At 41.0% G+C, this 20,019-nt stretch overlaps 1 protein-coding gene across 1 annotated transcript in view; it reads left to right on the top strand.

The window, feature by feature from the left end:
* Nucleotides 1-142, top strand: part of GRM1 (glutamate metabotropic receptor 1) — a 178,588-nt gene extending 178,446 nt beyond the window's left edge. Inside the window, 1 exon segment of the mRNA XM_030945154.1 lies at nucleotides 2-142. Within this exon segment, the coding sequence (XP_030801014.1) occupies nucleotides 2-142 (141 nt within the window).
* The last annotated feature ends 19,877 nt before the right edge of the window (nucleotides 143-20,019 follow it).

Below are 20,019 nucleotides of genomic sequence, written 5' to 3'. Positions count from 1 at the left end.
ATCCCCTTTCCGGGATTCAGTGGCCTCGGGCAGCTCCGTGCCCAGCTCCCCCGTGTCGGAGTCGGTGCTCTGCACACCTCCAGATGTGACCTATGCCTCTGTCATCCTGAGGGATTATAAGCAAAGCTCGTCCACCCTGTAGATGCTGCAAGAGACAAGACAGGAAGGACTTTGGCAGCTGCCCACTGGGAGGACTTGTGGAGACAAGCCTCCCAGGGCTGTGGGAGAGAGAGCAGGGAACAAAGTGACAAATGACAGGGCAAAAATTTCATCCTGCACTTAAATAACTAAAATGAAACAAAAAAAATAAAAAATCCATTCTGAGGGCTCAACATTCTCTATCTGTTGAAAATAAAAGTACTTTGGGAAAATGTTAGGAAACCACAACAAAGCACAAACTAAAGGAGCAACTTCTATAGCAAAAAAATAAAAAGAATAAACACACAGGAAAAAAAATATAATCACACTTAGTCACAGCCTTTCTTGGCAATGCTTGAAAAGGACTCTGGGAAGTGCAACCTGGAGAAGTCATCAGCACACCTCATGACTGCTGTCTGTCTGCTATGGGAGTTACACACGCAGGAGCTAGAAGGGCAGAGTGTGGTGCGGGACAACAAGGCTACTTGTATATGAGACATATATGCATAAATACTTTTTTCCTGGTTTCTACAGGTGATATAACTGTGGAAATTTATACAGGTGGTATAACTGTGGAACTTTATTTTGGGGAGAGGAGATGAGATAATGTGAAAGCACATGGCTCTTACTGACTCCTATCTGAATGATTTGTTCTTCATACTAGGCTGCTTTTTGGGAGATTTGGGCTTCTTTTAATGCTGATTGTGAACAGAGCAAGAAATATGATCAAGTTAAGACTCAAGAGGTTTCTGAAGAAAGCCTTGCCATAGTACTTATAACATGATAAGGACTTAGAAAAACTGCCCTTTTGTAAAAGGTTGCAAACCACGTGGCTAAACTGTTACACAACGTTTCCTGTAGCAGAACAATATTTATTGACTATCTTTTCATAAAACACCGCATTTTGCCATGCCATTGCATCATTCCTTTGTGTTACTTTGGAAACAAATGCATTGAGAAATAGGTGTTTACTTAGAGCAACAACTGTTAGTCTGGAGGAAGGGCAATTCCACACTGGGGGTTACAGAGCCTCCAGGCAGGAGAGTGAGCGTACGTTTGTGTATCTGTATGCGTGGGTACGGTGTGTGTGAAGAGTAATGTCCAATAACTATCACTGGAAGATTGTCTTATATACTATGAATATTTTTATGTTTAAATCATGTTTTTATATCGCGTTGGTACAAATATTCGATAGATCTTTGAAGGTTTGTATGCTGTGCTAACACATCCTTTTTTCTCATATACAAGCTGAGACAGTCGTTACCCTTATAATAGGGTGCTTTGTTTTGCAGATATTTTATGAAGTAGATATATGATATTAATAACCAGTGCATTGAGAACTTGTTATTTTACATTTTTTGCAGCAAGTGTGGCTAACCAGAAGAAAAGAAAAAAAAAAAATCTGTTTTAGAACTCTTGAAGGTGAGAGACAGGAAAAGTAATCCAACTATTTCACTGCTTCAGATAATTTAAAATGAAATCATGTCAGGACAGGAAATTTCATCAGTGCTTAATGTGTGCATAAATTCCCAGGTTTTGCTGTTGACAATTCTTTTAAACCCTTTATGATGTTTAGTTGCATGTTCTTTTCTTATGCATTCACTTCTTGTGTTTAATATACAATATAGCTTAAAGGTCACTTCCAGGCAGTTGTAGTTCTGTCATTTATTCGTCCTCCTCCTCTATCTTTCATGTGCTTCCTAGAGATGGGCCTAATCTAAAGCTTCCTAATGACTGGCGTGATAAAAGTCCAGGTCTAATTGCTGTGGTCTGAACTTAATTATAATGATGATTACCCTATTTTTAAATGTGCTTATTATACATACACAGATCAGGATTTTAGCTGCTATGATCATAGCTAGTGCTGCTGAATTCAGCTGAGGACAACGATCTGTCCCACAGTTCCACACTTTATTTCAAAAAATATTTTAAAGGAATGTCTTCCTGTTAATATAGTTGCAAACCTTGATTTTAACCATGCTTCTTTTGAATATCCTACCAGAGCCTTTCTGAATTAATCATAATTCGAGTATTTTTCTTTCTTTTCACTTGAATTTTAAAAAGTCCTGCTTGTTACCAATCCATCTCTGAAGATCCAAATCTCATAGTTTTTCCCTAATTATGCAGTATTGGTTTTGGAATGTTTGGCTCATATTCAAAACCAGAGACAGTCTTATTTTCTCATCCTCTTTTCACAATATTTGCTCTTTTCAATATTACTTGTGGCCAATTGCTATCATCATCCTGATGTGGAAAGCATGAAATGACTTTGCCCAAAAACAAGTTTTTGTCAGTATATTGATGTCTCTATAATGAATTGAAGACACCTGAGGGTTAGTTGGTTGATTTTTTGTTCTGCTTGGGGCTTCTAGGGGGATATTTTCCGTTGCTGTTTCTTTTATTTAAAATGTTGATTACTCCTTAAAGCAGTGAGACAAATGCCGTCTTTGCTGATCACTGCACTGGCAATGAATTCTATCTTCTAACAATTGTAGTATAAGATCTGCTGTGCTGTTTCCAAAAACATACATTGTCAGTAGCACAGATACTAAGAGGCCAGTCTTTGAAGATCTGAGAGAGATAAGAAAAAGAAATACAGCAGATTTGTATAGACAAGGAGACGGCAACGTGGCAAGGTACTATACTGTTTTCATATCTGTCTGCTTTGAACATATTAAGCACTGATTTTATTACTGCAATGTAATTATATCATGAGTAGGAGTTTTCTTGAAATTCAGTATATCAGCTTTTAGTTTGTAATTGTTAAAACTGGAAACATACACATACGTAAATATATCTAAAGAGCAAGAACTCACCTTGTGTATGCAGCTGTATGAGCTACGAAGCTTTCTGTAGTTCTTTCTTTTGGTCTGTCAAATGCTTGATGAAAACTGCCTTTTTGTCAAAATGATCTTGAAAATGCTGTAAAATAAATATTTTCTATTTATTATTTAAAAATAGAATGCCACAATTTTTTAATTTTTTGTTTCTTGAGTAGGAAATAGTCATGTATAGTAGTGCATTGCTCCAGGGCTTTTCAGCACCATGAATAAGAGACAGTGGGATATTTAAATGGAGGTAGGTATTGATTAAATTGTGTCATGAGGGTGAGATGGTGGAGGGTTGGAGGGCTTTTGCTTAGGTAATAATCCTCAGTGTTTTGGCTTCCAAATAAAATTCAGAAGCACTGTAACTATGCGTTTAGGCAGACAAGTAGTAGAAGAGAATTCAATAGGAAATGACAGAAAGTTTTGCTTCCCAAGGACATGGGAAACACCAGCCCTTCTCTGAAAATTGTCTTCGAGATGTCCGCTTCTTCCATCAGGGAAATTGCAATATGCTTTCTTGACAGCTATAAATGATAGGCATTGATCCACCCTGGCATTCTGTGTCTTACTTTTACTGCTTCTGGATACAGCAAAGTACTGGGACTCCTAACTCCTGCTCTGCAATTCACAGACACTGTGGCTTTTTGCTGTCTCCTGAACTGCTCTGTGCCTCAGCAAGATGCTTTTTTGGAGTGCTGCTGGGTTTTTCAGAAACAAGTGGCACCAAACATAGAAAAACTAGATCTTTTTATCTTTACACATGTGAATAGGCTTGTGGCTCCTTTGTTTGGATCTGACCTTGCAAGAGCCCATGTCTGAGGAGTCAGTCCACCTACAACTACTGCAATGCAGGAGTACAGACAGTGACATTTCATTCTGTGGTAAGTGCCAAAAGTTTGGTCTCTTTGTTCATAGAGGTTTTCTCTTTTTTTATCCCTTTTTCTTTTGTTTTCAAAATCTTTTCTGTCTATGTCTTAGTAAGAGTTCTGCTGACCAAGTGTATTCAATTACAAAAACATCCTCAGAGAAACACAGCACTTACTCACCTTCAGAGCACCCAGTGCAATGCTGCACAAGCTGGTGAAAAAAACATCCAAGCAATTTTTCACTGGCTAAATAGCTGGCTGGACCAGAACCACAAAGCAGCAAAGCACACGTGAGATTTAGTCTCCATCCTTCTGTCAAGGACAGAGTGTCGGCAGCTACACCAGCCCAGCCCATGCATCTCCACCCAACCTCTGCTCAATAACTTGGGTGTCCAGACTGGTGTCAGGTACACTTTGCATGGAGTAAGTGGCTACCAAAAGAAAAAGGCAGCGGAAATTTGTCCCCTGGGCTTGTATTCATCACTCTTTAGACAAAAGCAGGGGAACAGGTTGCTAATATCTATTCTACACGAGGTCTGAGTGACTGTCAAAAATCCTTCTTACATGGGAGTTGGAAGAGTGTGGGTTTGCAGATTGCATTGTTGTGGTCGGTTTTTTTTCCCAAATAAATGAGTCACTAGACACTTGGCAAGTATCTGTCTGCAAATCATTGGGAAGGAGAAGCAGACACTGTAGACTATTTTTATCTGTGTAAGATTCCCAACAGGAATATTAGCAAAGAAGAAGAAGAAGATAAGGAATGCCACACTGCCAAGTGCGTGGTAACCACAAGCCCCATATCTGGACCTGGACTCAAATTTTGGCAAACCCTGCAAGCTCCCAAGCAGAGATGGTAGAAGAGAGCAGGAGTGACTGGTTGCCATTTCCAGTACTACAGGTAAATTGTATTCTACTAGAAAACAAGCAAACTATTCTTTGCCTTTAATTCAGCTTCAGTAAATCACACAAAACAGGACTGCTCCCCCAACAGAGCAGGTCACTCTTTGGCACCAAGTAAGAGCATTTGTTTTCTACTTGGTTTCACTGTGGGCGTAAGCAATGTATTTCTACAGAAGTAAAATAATGTTGTGAGTTGTGGGTTTCCATAACCAAAAGGCCTCTAGGTAGGTGGAGAAGCAGCTGGCACAGATACCAGTGCAGACAGATAAGAGTTTAGGAGTGGTATGTATCTATGACATTTAATCCACCCACTTTATTTATTGCACACTGTGCAATGTGGAGGTGGCATGAGATCCATTCCCCCGCCTACTCCATGGTATGGTGTGTGGGACTCCTACCTCCCCATGCTGCTCTGAGCCTGAACCAGGAACAGATCTGCAGGACCTCCCTCCTGGACAGATGGTGTGCCTGAAGGACTAGCTCAGGGCAGGCCAGTCTCTGGTCAGCTCCCTGTTTTCCGAACAAAGGATATCTTTGCAATGCACCAAGAGTGTATTTTCCTTGCAAGTGTCACCTAGAGACGGGTAATTTCAGTTCCTTGGAATGCCTCAAAATAAGTCAATAGTTTAAAAGAAGCTGTTTCCCCAGCTGCCCTCCAGCAGCCCACAGTGAGGTGTCCCCCACAGCTGAACAGACTGTCAGTCCCACAGTCATAATCCAGGCTGTGATGGTCCATCACTCTCTGGGTGCCCAGCAGCCCACGCTGCCCAATGTTGGTGCTGCACGTACAGCCCCAAGCAGATGCTCGGGGGGAGCTTCACACTGCTGCTCCCTGAGCTGCTGGCACTCAGAGGTCTGAGCGGCACTGAAGGCTCACTGTGGCCTTCACCGTTCCCAATGACACAGGGAAAGCGATGGATGGGGCTAGGGAGGCTACCTGTGAAAGTCTGCCATGTAGATGCCCATGTCCCCAAGAGTAGAGCTAATGAGGAGCACCAAAACAATGAGCAGGTAGACCAGGCTGCAAATATAGAGGTGTCCAAGATAGACCTAGATTGGGAACACAAGGGAGAGTTATTCCTAGCTCGATGGGCCCATGATGCCTCAGGCCATCAGGGCAGGGATGCCACCTATAAGTGGGCACGAGACCGAGGGGTGGATCTAACCATGGACAGTATTTCTCAGGTTATCCATGACTGTGAGACGTGTGCTGCCATTAGGCAGGCCAAGCGAGTGAAGCCCCTATGGTATGGTGGGCGATGGTCCAAGTACAAGTATGGGGAGGCCTGGCAGATCGACTACATCACACTGCCCCATCTCTGTGTCCCGCCAGCTGTGCGGGAACAAGCTAATAAGAAACCCAAACAAAACTTTGGGTAACAGCTTGGCAACAGTTTGGCTTGATCTCTCTCGCAAGAAAGGCAGGCAGGACTGTGCCGTGGAGCCAGCAGTGTGTCCCTTATGGCTTCTGACAAAGTCCTGACAGCTCCTGTGATTTGCATCTCAACAGACATAAGGAGTTAGCTCTTCATTCTTTAGCTACTCTTGTTAGGTAACACTATAATAGACAAACTGCAAAATTATCAAGGCAAAATGCTTAAATACCACCACTGGGAGTGATGTCTCTCATGGAAGCTGAATCTGAGCAACATTTTCAAAAATGTATGGTATAGGAGTTTTTTAATATATCTTTTAGACTTGAAAATGCACTGACAAATCAATGTCTTTTTATTTGGGGAAGGAAGCAAGAATGAGTGTGTTTTCCTGGGATGTGTTATACATGTTTTGTTTGAACACTTAAACAGAACAATTAAACTGTATTTTAATTTGGCAGGCACCTTGGTAATTATTTTGATTTTTTGCTAGTTTGTTTTTTTGGGGGGAGGGGAGTTGGATTGATGCTTTTTCTTTTCTACTTAAAAATAATGCCTAGAATACTTAGCAAGGTTATTAACTGTGCCAGGATTTTCATGGGCATCTGTGTGATGCTAATTTAGAAACTGAAGCCTCTAAGTGCCAAGATCCTCAATGTGTGTGAATCAGCGTTAAGTCCTGAATTATGTCATATTCCTTGAGAAGCTGGCTGAGTACCTGTGCTGTTAACTTTTGAGTTTCTTCAAGATTAATTTCCCACCCCAAGCTCCATTTTGCAGTTGTGAGGATGTTGTTCTTATCTCTGTTTTTGAGGCTGCTGTTGCTCATTGTTCTTATCATTTGATGCGATGCCTTTGCACCAGCCTTGGCACGATTACAGGGGGAAGTGCCTATCAGGCTGCATCTCCCCAACAGTGCCAAGAGATTTTCCTTCTGAGCTCCATTTCCCTTTTTGAGAGGTGGCTATGCTGCATGCTCTCCAATGTGCTTTATTTGTGCTTGGGTAATATGGTTGTGGACTTTAAAAATAAGAAAATGAGAGAGTTTTGCCCTCCTGTTGTCCTTGACATAAGGATTTACCCAGATGTGTGTATCCAGTGTTCCTCTGGGGCAGTCTGGCACAAGTCACACTGCTGGGCATGAACGCAGTGCATCACAGCCTGGCCCTCAGCTCTGACCCTAGTTCAGCTCATGATTCTTTCAATGACTTTGGGATGTTCATTTACCCAAGGGTATTTCAAAGCTGCATAGGGGAACTGGGTTCCAATCAACAATGGACACAAGTGAAAACTGAGCTTACAAAATGGACACAAGTGAAAACTGAGCTTAGAAATCCTTTAGATATGTTTAAAAACTCCGTTGGTCTTTCCTTTCAACTCAGGCCTGGACACAGGAGAAGGGTGTATAAATAAAAGAAAATTTTCAACAGTCCTCTTACTGTTTCTCACCTTGATCTCAATGCCAGTTTACTCCTGCTCATTCTTACTCAGCCTCTTTTTATAGCATACATGGCATAGCTGTAGAAGTGGCACCATACAGTTCAATAATTTTGAATCATTTTCTGTATTTACAGTTACCTCATGATCAGTGTTAAAGGAAGATTTGTGATGTCTGTGAAAGCTCATGGAATAAAAAAGAGCACACAATGAGAAGGCACAAGAGTCACATCAGCTGGGGCAAGCTTAGATGCTGCAGCCATAAAAATCATCAAATAACACCACAGTCCACAACACAGTTAACCCTCAGGAGGACAGAAAAGCTGGCAGGTCTAAGGAGAACTAATTTTCCCAGCAAGGTCCAGGCTTTGAATCTCAGCTCCAGAATAACGCTGTGTTGTCAGATTGCAATACCACCATTTGAAAAACACTCAGAGACTTTTCCTCCTTAGCGCTGGGTTGTTTGTTTATTTAAGGTAGATATCATCATCTTCACTGGCTGCTGCGCACAGACCTTTCCCCAGCACTTACAAAACATTCCAAGCCTTTCTCTCTTTAATGCTGTTTCTTAAGATAGATGTTGTCAGCAGGCATACCCTGCCCATGGCAGGCTGGGCATGGGGCAGTGCTGGAGCAGGATCAGGACGGGGGTAGCAAAAGCTTTCTTGCACAGTGCTCTGCTTTTAGACATTTGTGTTTGTGTTTCCTTTCTGCATTTAGAGCTCTCTGAGCCTCAGCACCTCTGTTCATAGCAGCATGAACAACACACATCTGGCAAAAACATCACAGCAAGCCGTATTTACTTGCTCTGTTGCTAGGACTTTCCCTTATCTGTGTGCTCCATCTTCCTGTCACAAACAGCTTGTCACCTGTGACACAAAGGGGCAAGCCTGACTGAAGAAACGAAACAGGGGAGACAAACACATTCTGTGCAAAGGCCTCTTGGTGCTAAAGGCAGGGAACACTGATTTACAGAGGTCAGGCATGTTCCACAGGAGAGTCCCCCACGTGCACAGGAGACAAGGTGCCCACAATGTCACACTGTCTGAGGATGAGAGACAGGGCAGATGGAGCCCTCTCAGGCTCTTTGAGACCACAGGGAATTTCACAGGTACTGCTCACCAAGGCACTCAAGATCTATATGTGACCAGTTTGGGACAAAGAGCTTTGAAAAGGACAAGGATGGGAAGTTCCCCCTTGACATTCTCCTCCAAGGGACTCAGGTCACAGGGTCTGTGTGAGTGTAGGACTTCTTCCTGCTATGTCTGGGACAGCCTACAGCCCACCAAGGCTCAGCCTCCCTTCACCTTCAGACCCTCCTGAGCTCCAGCCCTAGCTCTTCACACTTGTTTCTCTCTTTCCACAGGGGAAGATGCCTGTAGAGAGTTGCAGGTCTCTGGCTGTTTTGTTTGCTTGCTCCAGAGGTCTCTGCTGATGCATTTTCATCTGGCTTCTACAGAAAATGCAAGCTGAAATGGGAACCAGTGTTTGTCCCTGTGGGCACAGGAGGCAGGGGTGGTCTGCTGTCCCTGTCCTGGCTGCGAAGGGAGAGCAATGGTGCCAATTCCCAACCATGTAGGTATTGCACACAAAGCACGTGATAGAAACAAAGGGAGAGGAGCAGCATGAAAGGCGTCTGTGCTTTGTTTCACTCTGATGTCCACGAAATCCTGGCTAAATCATGAAAATCCAGAGTTCTGACTGAGGTGGATGAGAGAAGTGCTGCATGCTGTCCATTAGAGCTTTATATCTTGCTCCTTATGGCCCAAGCTCAGACATCCCTGTCAGCTGGGGATTCTCTCTGAGTTTGTACTCACTGTCACAGTGGCAAAGACAACAGAAGGAAAACACAGAAGAGAAGGAGCCCAATCAGGTAACAAGTGCATCTGTCAGCACGAAGAGCTACTTCTTAAAAGAGATACTGGACTTAACAGCTGAGCTACAAGTTATTCTTCTACTACTGTGCTAGGCTCAGCCCAGCCAAAGGCTAGGGTTAATTCTTAGCAGAGTACCAAAAAATGAAAAGACTCATAGTCCTGTTGTAGTAACACCATGACAAGACTTTCTCGATCTTCTGCTTTTCTGAGACAATCTGAACCCTTTAAAAAAAATTTTAAGTGGTACTCTAACACCCAAGTTTCACAAGGATGGTTAATGTCACATGACCAAGACAAAGGAATAAGGATCCAGCTCTTAATAAAAAAGTTACAGGATACAGTGGTAAAAAGTATTTTTCTCCTTTAATCCATATTTGAAAGTATAACCGCATCTGTAGAATAATTCAAAGGAAATTTGTATTATTTCCTACAAGGAAAAGTTCACTCATGCAGCGAAATATTAATTTGATTATTTAGTTTACTGCAAACAAACCATTGAGTATATATAGGAATTGTATTACATCAGCTGGGGGCATGTTATGTCCTACCTGATCTAAAGAAGAAAAGGGAGAGGATTCCCCAATGAGGAGCATTTTCCCAAACACACTTGGTATGTTTTCTTCTCTACAAAAGCAGCTACATGTGAAGATTCAGTATGCAGGCCTTCCACGTTGCCTAACACATGATGTGTTCAGCTAAAGCCTGATGCTTAGTCATCCAGTCAGGCCAGTTTTGCTAAATTTTCCAAAAGCTCTCTCTCTTGCAGGGAACTCATACCTGCCATGAATGGCTAACATGCAGTTATCAAGGTTAAGACAAAGAGTCCTCAACAGAAGGCTGGGGACTTCCCTTATTTTGAGAGGAAAGCCCTGCATAAAACCATAAAAAAATTACACTTTGTGCCATATCTTTGCAAAACGATTGAACTACATTTGTCTTCATCATTGACAATTACATCAAGCCATGGTGAAAAGGTATTTACTGGTTTTAATCCAATAATTAAGAGACATGAGTCCACCTTTCAATTGTCGATAATCAGAACTTTAATTTGAAAACAGGGACTAAACAAATTTACCTTCTCATGCCTACTGAAACATTGAATTTAGTCAAGAGAGATTTAAGCCTCATGAGCCTCTGCATTTTCTGTCACAATTGCCTCTGAGATTTTTTAAACTGATGTCATGGCATGTTACAGAATATGTGTTTACACTTGAGCAGCGTCGCTCCAGGTCCTTTCTGCCTCTGATATTCATCTTTATTCACCCCAGTACAAGACACTCCAACTCTTCAAAGTCATCTGGGAGGCTACGAGCGGTCTTTCTCTAGAGCTTTACAGAGCATAAATAGTTATGGATTCAGTCTGTCTGTAATGTAGTGTGTTTGTGTGGGATGTAGCACTGTCCTCCCCATTTGGCAGGTGATGAGGCTGACACATCGTATACTAACACCAACATTTGCAAATATTTTCCTAAAGCTAAACAGTAAGTTCTTATTTTGATATTTAAAGAAAAAAAAATAGCCCGTTTCAGTTCTTGTCTTCTCCTGAAATTAATAGCAGCTACAGATATTAAGCACATATATATAAAAAGTGACCTGTTGGTCTCACTTCTAATGGTTTTAGATACTCTTCTGCAAAAATGTTTCAAACTATTGCTCCAAGGCAAGGATCCTGTAGCACAAATGAGGACTAGTGGCACTGAGCAAAAAAAAAAGAAGAGATTCTTCTCTTTCTACTCTATGATTTTTTATCGATACTCATCTTGAACATTAAAACCTACATTAATGTCCCTTGGTATGATCTAACCCCAGACCTAGAATTCTGGAACAGGGCATGTCCAAAATAAGACTGATTATTATCCTGTAGTTCAGATTTCTTTTTTGGCATTCCTTAGGTCAAAGACTTCAATTTTGTCACCACATAACCATCTGCCATTTACAGGAGCTCTCCCTCTCTTACAGTGCAGGGAATGTGATGAGACGGGGAGCAAGCTTTCTTTATTCAAATTCTTTCAAATTAATCAAACTAATTTTATGCTATAACTCTCCCCTGAGGCATGGGGCTTAGTCACACAAAGATGCATATAAAACTGAGACAGAGAGAGAAGGGTCACACCATTAACTGTGGGTCCCCATTTTGGCCAAGCTGCTTCAATTTACATAATATTATAATATTATAAGGAAATCATAAATAAGATCACAGCTTTGTTATTTTGGTACTTACATATGGCTGCCCAGAGATGGAAATAAAGCCTAATGTTTTAACTTGATGAAAGACAGTTTGATGTCTTTCAATTCCCCTCTTCATTTACTACATGATTTTCACTTTACCACATAATTTTCATTTACCACATGAACGCGATTCATTCCCAAAACAAGTTCATCCTGTTACTGAATGGAAAAATAGCCCATAGGAAAATGATATTTGCTCCCGTCTTTAAAAGCAGTCTTCACTTGTCTATACAAAAGGGACAAAACAAGGCTATGCCTTTTAAGCACAAACTATTCATATAGGGAGCATCTTTTGACCATTTTGACCATCTTTTTCAAGCTGTGACATAGCCTGGGTTTGCTCTCAGCAGCAGAGCAGCTCCAGCCTCATGGCTGCTGCTCATGGTTTGGGCAGCGCCTGACTGGTGACAAGGGATCCTCACCCCACCACAGCCTAGCCTTACAGGATGGTGGGGTGCTTTTGCCAGGGAGTTTACGGCATGTGTTGGGATCTCTGGCTCACCCTGGGAGAAGTGCTTTGTGTCAGATGGGTCTGCTTCCCCACTGATCTCCTAGAACTTCTCTGCTCCATGGAGAAGGTCCATGCCAAGTACCTCATATCCCTCTGGCAGACACAGCAGGCCTAATCCCCATAGTAAATTCAGACTGAATTTCAGTGCTTGTTAAAGAAATGTTGGATGTACTTTTTTTTTTGAGTGACAAAAGGAAGTATTTTATTTGAACATTTAAAATTTGAGACTGGTTGAACTCTTGGAAAATCACAGCCCAAATACTTTAACAGTGTTTCAAGCAGCTTCAAGCAAAATCTTACAGCAGGAGATGCTCTAAAGCTTTAAGGTAATGCCAAGTAGCATTCCTCAGCAACACATGTCAGAGTAGACCATCAGCCAAATTTAGAAGTAAAGGAAAGCACCTTTTCTGCTGTAATTCCTGCTCAGCGGCATATTTTTTTCAGTCCCAATCTATTGTCAAGCAGTCTTTCTGGATGAAAATCTAGATGCATCCATTATCCCCTGACATTTATTGTGACAGTGTGCTATTATGATGAAAGAAAAGTTATTCATCTGGCAATCACTTGACAATATAAATGGTGCTATTTTGAGCTTTTGTTGCCACTACAATTAATCAAGAGGCAATCAGTTTGGTGGTTTGCTTTTTTCTTTTCTTTTCTCTTCTTTTTTTTGCTTACTCTATAGTTTATTTAAGAAATCTGGCAACTTCATTTGCTACGTAGTGCTCATTTTTGTATTCAGTCCCATTATAAAGCCAGTTTTTATCAATTTAGCAAGAAGGACTCTGCAGCAGCTTTTAATAGTGTCACATGCTCAGGCTTAATGGGCAAGACATAAAATGGAGGATGTAAAAAATGCTGCAAAGACTGATAAAGCTTCTTTTCCCCCATAGCTAGTTACATGTGCAGGCACATCCAGCCTGTTCCACCTGACAGCATTCCCGCCCATTTCTCTTTGGTTTAGTTCTGTGTATGTGCAGTGGGGCCCTGGTATTTCATCAGACACTTTCAGTGGAAGGGAGTATGACCTGCTGGGGAATGATGTAAGAAGCCACAGAGGAGCCATAAGATCTCTGGTGTCTCTATTTTGGTGAAATAACTGACAGATATATGAGAACACCTAAAAAGTTTACTTCATAATCTACAGTATTGGTAGGAATGCTGCTTACCTAGTGCACGTAGATGTAACATGAAATAGTAGTCTTTAATGGATCATGAACAAATAATGAATAATTGGTATTGCCAACTTCTTTTCTCACATCTAAAATAAACTCAGTGAACTTCTCTATTTCAAGGACAAGACCTTCTAATCTGTAATCTGAAAAGAAAGAAAAATCAAACAGTACTATGTGTCTAAAATGGAATAGAAGACATCCCATGTTCATTAAGACAGACAATCATCTCAGTGAAGCAAAACAGTGAGAGAAAAAAGAGAAAATGTTGTAAACTCTCGTTACTTAGGCAATTTCCTCATAGCTTTGGCAACATATAAGAAGTAAGGGTCAAAAAGATTGGGATTTTTAAAATTTTAATTAAATGTTCTCTTAGCTTTAAAAGAGTACATCTCTTCCCTCTTTCACTCACCTAAATTTAAAACAAATGTATATATCAGCCAATAGGAAAGTTAAATAAATAGATAAATAAATCAATTGGGATTTAATGTAATTTCCAAGTACATAGCAAGTGATACTGGAGGTAATAGGAAGAAACAGTTGATGTGGTCTTATCTGTTTGCTTGGATGCTCCTTCCCTTTTTCTCTCATTTTGTGATTCTCTCTGAATTGCAGATTTTATCCTATAGATGGGGAACCTGGCACATTTTAGGATTCCATGAATGCAGAGCTCATTATTTCTGAATAAATAAATAAGGTTTCTGTTATTGGAAGATAGAAAACCAGATTCTTTTGTATCAATCCATTTTGACTGATGTATCTCACCTACAGGGTCAGTGGATATACAGGTAAATCACTCATAGGCAGTGGAATTCATGAAAGGTCATTGATCAGACCCTGTGGTCTCATAAAATCAGGAAGAGGGCAGGTTTTTATTATTCCACAGTGATGCACTGAGACTCCAGACATCCATAGGGAATCCTTGAGCACATTCTCTCCATAGGATGCCAATGTATATATGCAGTTGAATGCCAGACCTCTTTTCATCTGGGGTTATTCACAACGTGTGGCTGGTGATACATAATGTGAGGCTGACAAAGCTGGCAGCATCCTCTTAAAAAAAAAAAAGTCTGAGGTGAAAAAAATGAAGCATTTTCATGGTTCAAAAAAGAAAAACTTCAAAAAGATTTCAGAAAGTATTATCTTGGCTGCGCTCCCAAGCACTTGAGAGCTGACTGCCAAAGTATTAAATCTCCAGTGACATAAAAATATCTGTTCATACACATACACACACATTCAATATGCATCTAAAAACCTATTCAAATAATATTAAATGATTCAAACTGGCACAAGCATGAAGCCTGCAGAGAATATGGCAATCCCTTCAGTAACTGTTGCCTTGTCCACAGAAACTTTGCCAGAGCAAAATTCTATAAAAATCCCAGCTCCAAGCACATCTCCTGCCTTACAGCCACAGCACAGGAGGCATCTCTTCCAAAAAGACTTGCAGCTTTTTTTCAAATTTAGGGCATAATGTACCTTGCAACACATTACCTCCCACACTAATAGGGAGACTGCAAACACAGGTGATCATGTTTTTCAGCTATTAGTTTTTAATAATTGTGGAAACTTGCTGTGAGTTCATTTATTAATTGATATTTATTTGCTAAGTTTTTCCTGGAGGCAACTGTTGCTTTTGCCACTGCCCTGTTTCCAGTACTATTGTACTATGACACCACTGAAAAATCCTCTTTTCCCAAAAAGGAAATGAATGCCATCAATTTCTGGCAAAGGAATACTGTCCAAAGGCACAGTCCTAAGGTTCTAAAGACATCATCAAGCACATGGTTCTAATGGTTCTTCTCTTGGTAAACAAGAAGCTAAATAGCAAGTCTGACTGTAAATGTGGGAACTAATAAAGTCAGTCTCTGGTAGCAATATGCAACAAGCCCAGAAGCTTTGCAAGTGGCCACATGGTCATGACCATATACTTCACACCTCCTCAGTGTTTATTAAATGTCTCTCTTCTGAACCTGGGAGCAAGAACAGGGGTTTAATGAAGGCAGGTGGGGCCTGGAACTGACAGAGCAATATGTTTTTCTTCTGAATACATATTTCATTAAAAGCTCCATGCCAGTCAGCCACTTGTATTTCTGCATGAGATAGGGAGGAATTCTATAATAAGTAGTTAAGTGTCTTGCACAGAAAGATACATCACCACTTTTTTATATCTCAGGACACATAATAATTTAAAAAATTACATGAGAGGATAACTAAACTAGAGAATTCTCCATGCCTCCAGGCCAAGTAGAGCACTGGCTGCTCCATTAAAATGTCTAATCGTGAAGCTTCATACATTTATCCAGAATATGAATGTGCATGGCCTTGTTTCTCCAGGTAAAACAGCTCATAACGGTGCATCTTGCTTAATCTGAGGAAGATGAATGTTCAGCACATTTTAAATTGTCCACGTGGAATATTCCTCAGTACTGAGGAGCTACCATCATTTTGCATGAAGAAACCACAGGAGTGTTTTATTTTAGAGTGGTTTGGCTGCTAATCTGCATCTGCCTATACCTGATGAAAGCTGTAGTTTGAAGGCTTTGAGTTTCCTTTATCATCTGTAGGCAAAGCCTTGTACCAAACCCTGTATCTTTCCCACTATGCCAGGGTTTCCTTCCTCCACATCTTCAGTCACAGCAAAGGCAGCATCTGATGTACCTCTCTCACCATCTGCAGCAGCAGTTTGCAATTTATACATTTATGATTGCACTGCTGGTGCTGAGGCCAGGGTGCCTGTATGGGTTTTGCAGAAGGAAACATTCCAATAAAAACTATGAGACATGAGAAACTGTAGGATGTTCATAATCTTTGTGTAAACATTTGGTGATTGGGATTTATAATAACATGATTGACAGGGTATTATCTAAAACACCTGTTGAGAACAGGACAAATGGCTAGCCTAGACTGAAGAGGAGGGTGTTGCAAAAATGAGACAAGATGTTGCTGCTTTTGGAGATTAGCTTCGAACTGCTGAAACACCCAGCTACTGTTCATTGTATTTCCAAATTGCTATGTGAACCTGATGGTGAGATACTGAGCCTAAAGGTTGCATAATAGTAGAAAGAAATAAACTTTCATTCTCTTTTTAGAGTAAAAAGCGAACTTTAAAATTATTTATGCCATTTGGATGAACTAATTCAAAAATCCTTTCATCAAAAGAAAAAAATTACCACTATATATTTTAAAGCTAGATTAAGTGAAGGCAAGAGTGCTTTAATTATGGGCTGTAATTTGGACCACAATTAAATCATTCGCTTTTTAATTCAGTCACTCCACTATTTTGGTTTATATTAAAAAAAAGAAATTAGCTTCTGTTAGATAGACAGTTCTTCACAGGAGGATGGACAAAGGAAGAGATCTCACTGGGCTGTTTATAAAGAACAATATCATTTAAATCTAAGCTGAAAAAAGAGGCTGTCAAAAGCTTTTGTCCTGATGTCAGCTCAACAGACTGCAGTACTAATAAGCAAAGGCCACAGATCAAATCATACAATTATAGTGACATTTGAACTGCCATTTTTATTAATGGCATCATTAATGGTATTCTTTGAAAGGCAATTCCAAACATAGGCCTGGGAATAATTTAAGACATGATTTTAAAAGCATAGGGTGGTAAATAATTTTATTTTTTTTAATAGAAAGAAGGCCATTAGTTTTCGCACACAATCTGCTTTGATAAGACTACTTGGAGGAATCCATGGTCTGAGTTTGTCCATGCTAATGTTCTTAATGATGTTTCTTCTGTGTTACCCCAAAGGACAATTTCTTCTGGAGTTTGGAAGCTGGCTTTTCAGAATCACACCAACATTCCAGTAAGGACAAAGGCTTTTGCAGGTAAGAAGGCAGCTCAGCATGACAGAGCTCTCCTTGCAGATGAGCCTCTCTGATGGGAGGTTGAGATGTTGCTGTGGAGTTGATCTTGTTTCTTCCCAAGTGCACAAAATTTACCAATACCAGGGAATTTGCTTCCAGGGTACCTGGTTGTGTGTGACCTTTCAAATTCACTTCACGTGGAGCAGGTCAGAGGTGTTCTGAGCACAGAGGCTGCAGTCAGGCTGTTTGCAGAATGCCCCAAATGTGACAAGGACAATTGTCTGGTCCAAGTACCAGGCAGCAGCAGGATGGGGTGAGGCTTCTGCAGCTCCAGCTCAATGTGTGCTGCCGCGCACAGAAGTCCCAGAGGCTACAGGGATGCTAAAGAGAATAAATCAGATCTAACACCTAGCCCTGAATCATACTGGAACAGCACAGCTCAAACATCTGCAGTTCAAATTCCTTATTCTGCAACACAGGCTCATCATACTTGGATTACATTTGGGGATAGCTCCTGTCCCATGATGGTATTTGACCAACACTGAGGTCACCCTGCGTGGGGAGCTCCTCACAGGCAAATACCAAAAAACAAGACAGCATCTTCCTTAATTTTGCTTTTACAAGAAAAAATATGAACAGATATGAAGTTCCTTAGTCCTTGAAATTGTTTGGTTTGAAATTGACAAACTTAAGAAATCCAAAATTTATATGTTAGAGAAACACAGAACTGCGCTTGAACAGTGTTGGGAGCATGATTCTCTTTCATTTTCTGTGTATTTTAGTGCCATGCACAAAACAAAAATTTATTCTGCTCAATCACTGGCATTTTTTTAGAGCATACAGGACAATAGGTATCAGCTGCAGTAAAAAATTCAATGAAAGCTTGCTGGAAGCCACAGCAGATAGAAACACCAATCCATAGATTAGCATTTCAGTGTGATTATCCTTCAGGCTGTGCAGATGGTGATTTTCCCAGTGCCTGCTCTTTTCAGGCACAGGCCCTAGTATCAGGCACTATCCATGCCTTGTCTCATTTGCATCATTTTAATTTAAAACAATAGTCTTTAAATTTCACAATATTTTCAAGCTCAAAGATGCCAGAATGACCTGGAAGGTGGCAAACATCTGGAGAAAAATGTAGACAGAATCTGGAAGTGCCATAGATTATTCTTACTCAAGCTCCAGATTTCCAGTCCTCTCTGGTTTAAAACTCTCTTCTCTCCCCAGGGGAGGTATATATTTCAGTGCACTTCCATGCTTCTGAAACTACTGTTGGCAAGAGCAAAGCTGATTACTTTCTCAGTCAGGAGGAATTGGGTTACTGATCTTGGTACTCAATGAGTGCTGTGACCTGCACTACACAGGACCAGTCTTGTTCACCAGATACAGGCTTCTACACTGAAAGTGTGAAAATATTTTTATTTATGGAGCCTAGTATGCTGATTTATTTTTGTTGACACTACAGTATTTCAAAATCTGCCAAGAGGCTGAAGTCCTGGAAATTGTGGCCAGTTTGATACGAAACTCCGGGACTCAAGAGACATTGGATATTAAAGAGGGAGGCAGGAGCAGGAAACAAAGCTTGGCATGACAGATTATCCATCACATGTGGCAGGGACTGAAAATGGCAGTGCCAAGAGAGCAGCAGCACCCAGCTGCTGTGGGTGGGCTATGCACAGGCCAGCCTGCATCAACCTGCTGTTGAGGAAAACCAGCTCTCAGGAGCTCCTGATTTCCCTTGGGCTTGGATGAAATGCTCATCATTGGCCCTCCTTGGGGTTAGTGCCGAAAAAAATTCTTCACTGTCTGTTTTACCCCTGTGTTGGGACTCTGGTTACTGAGAATTTTAGACTTTCTGTGCTGACAGGCACTTACTCCCAAGAGAACACTGCTTTTGACCTGAGGCCATGGAGAAGTCTTCCAAAATGGAACGACAGAACTGGGATTGTGGGTGTGTAGTTTGAATAGAAGTGTGTAATATCACATTGTGGAAAACTTAAGAGTTTAAGGTTTTAGACTATAGTAATATATATAGCAAGATGGAGGTTTTAGGGTGGTGGCTGGTCCTTTCTCTTCACCTTCTTCTTCATGGGTTTGGGTGGTATCATGTAATTGGATAAAAACATCTGCATTGCAGGCCATGGGTTATTGGATTAAAAGTAAAAATAATTTAGGTGTCATTTCTTAATTGGACAGTTTATCCTTAAAAGGCCTTGTAGAGAGAGAGAGATATAGTTCCATTTTTAGGTTGTTAGAGTGAAGTGCTGTAGAAGTCACGGTATGTGAGACTGTAATATAGATAAGAACTAATAAACACCTGACTCCAAAAAAGAAATACCATCTCACTCATTTAATCTTGACCTTGGCAAGAAAGAAGCAAAGAATCCACACCCCTGCCCTGTAACTCCACAGGATTCCTATCAGCACGATGTAGTTTTCAGTCCACACAAGAAATCACAGCCAGCTTCTGTGCTGGGTGTGATGGTGAGACTTTAGCCCATGCCTGGGATTGCACTTAGAGGCGAGTACACGGCAGCATGATCAAGAACTGGCTGGAGGACTGGAATGTGTTTTGTCCTTATGGGAAGCACAGCCATCAACACCCTGCCCTGTTCCTGTGAGCATCCCAGCAGGTGAGGCGAGGGGGGAGACTGGAGATTTTCATATCCTTCTGCACAAGGACCTGTGAATTTTCAGCTAGAAGGAGCACTGCCAGTGGTATTTTTACTTTCCACAGAGTAACTGCTAGCACTGCTTTCTATAGTGCTCTATTGCTTTTCCTAAAGGTGAAGACCAAATACAAACAGTCACTGCAGTGTATTCAAGGGTTCCCCTTCAGTGGGTGTTAGGTGCTGCTCATAGAAAGCATTGT

Source organism: Camarhynchus parvulus, chromosome 3 (assembly GCF_901933205.1).
Source record: "Camarhynchus parvulus chromosome 3, STF_HiC, whole genome shotgun sequence".
Lineage (NCBI taxonomy): Eukaryota > Metazoa > Chordata > Aves > Passeriformes > Thraupidae > Camarhynchus > Camarhynchus parvulus.
Note: the sequence above shows the minus strand (reverse complement) of the source record. Positions and strands in the feature narration are given on the sequence as shown.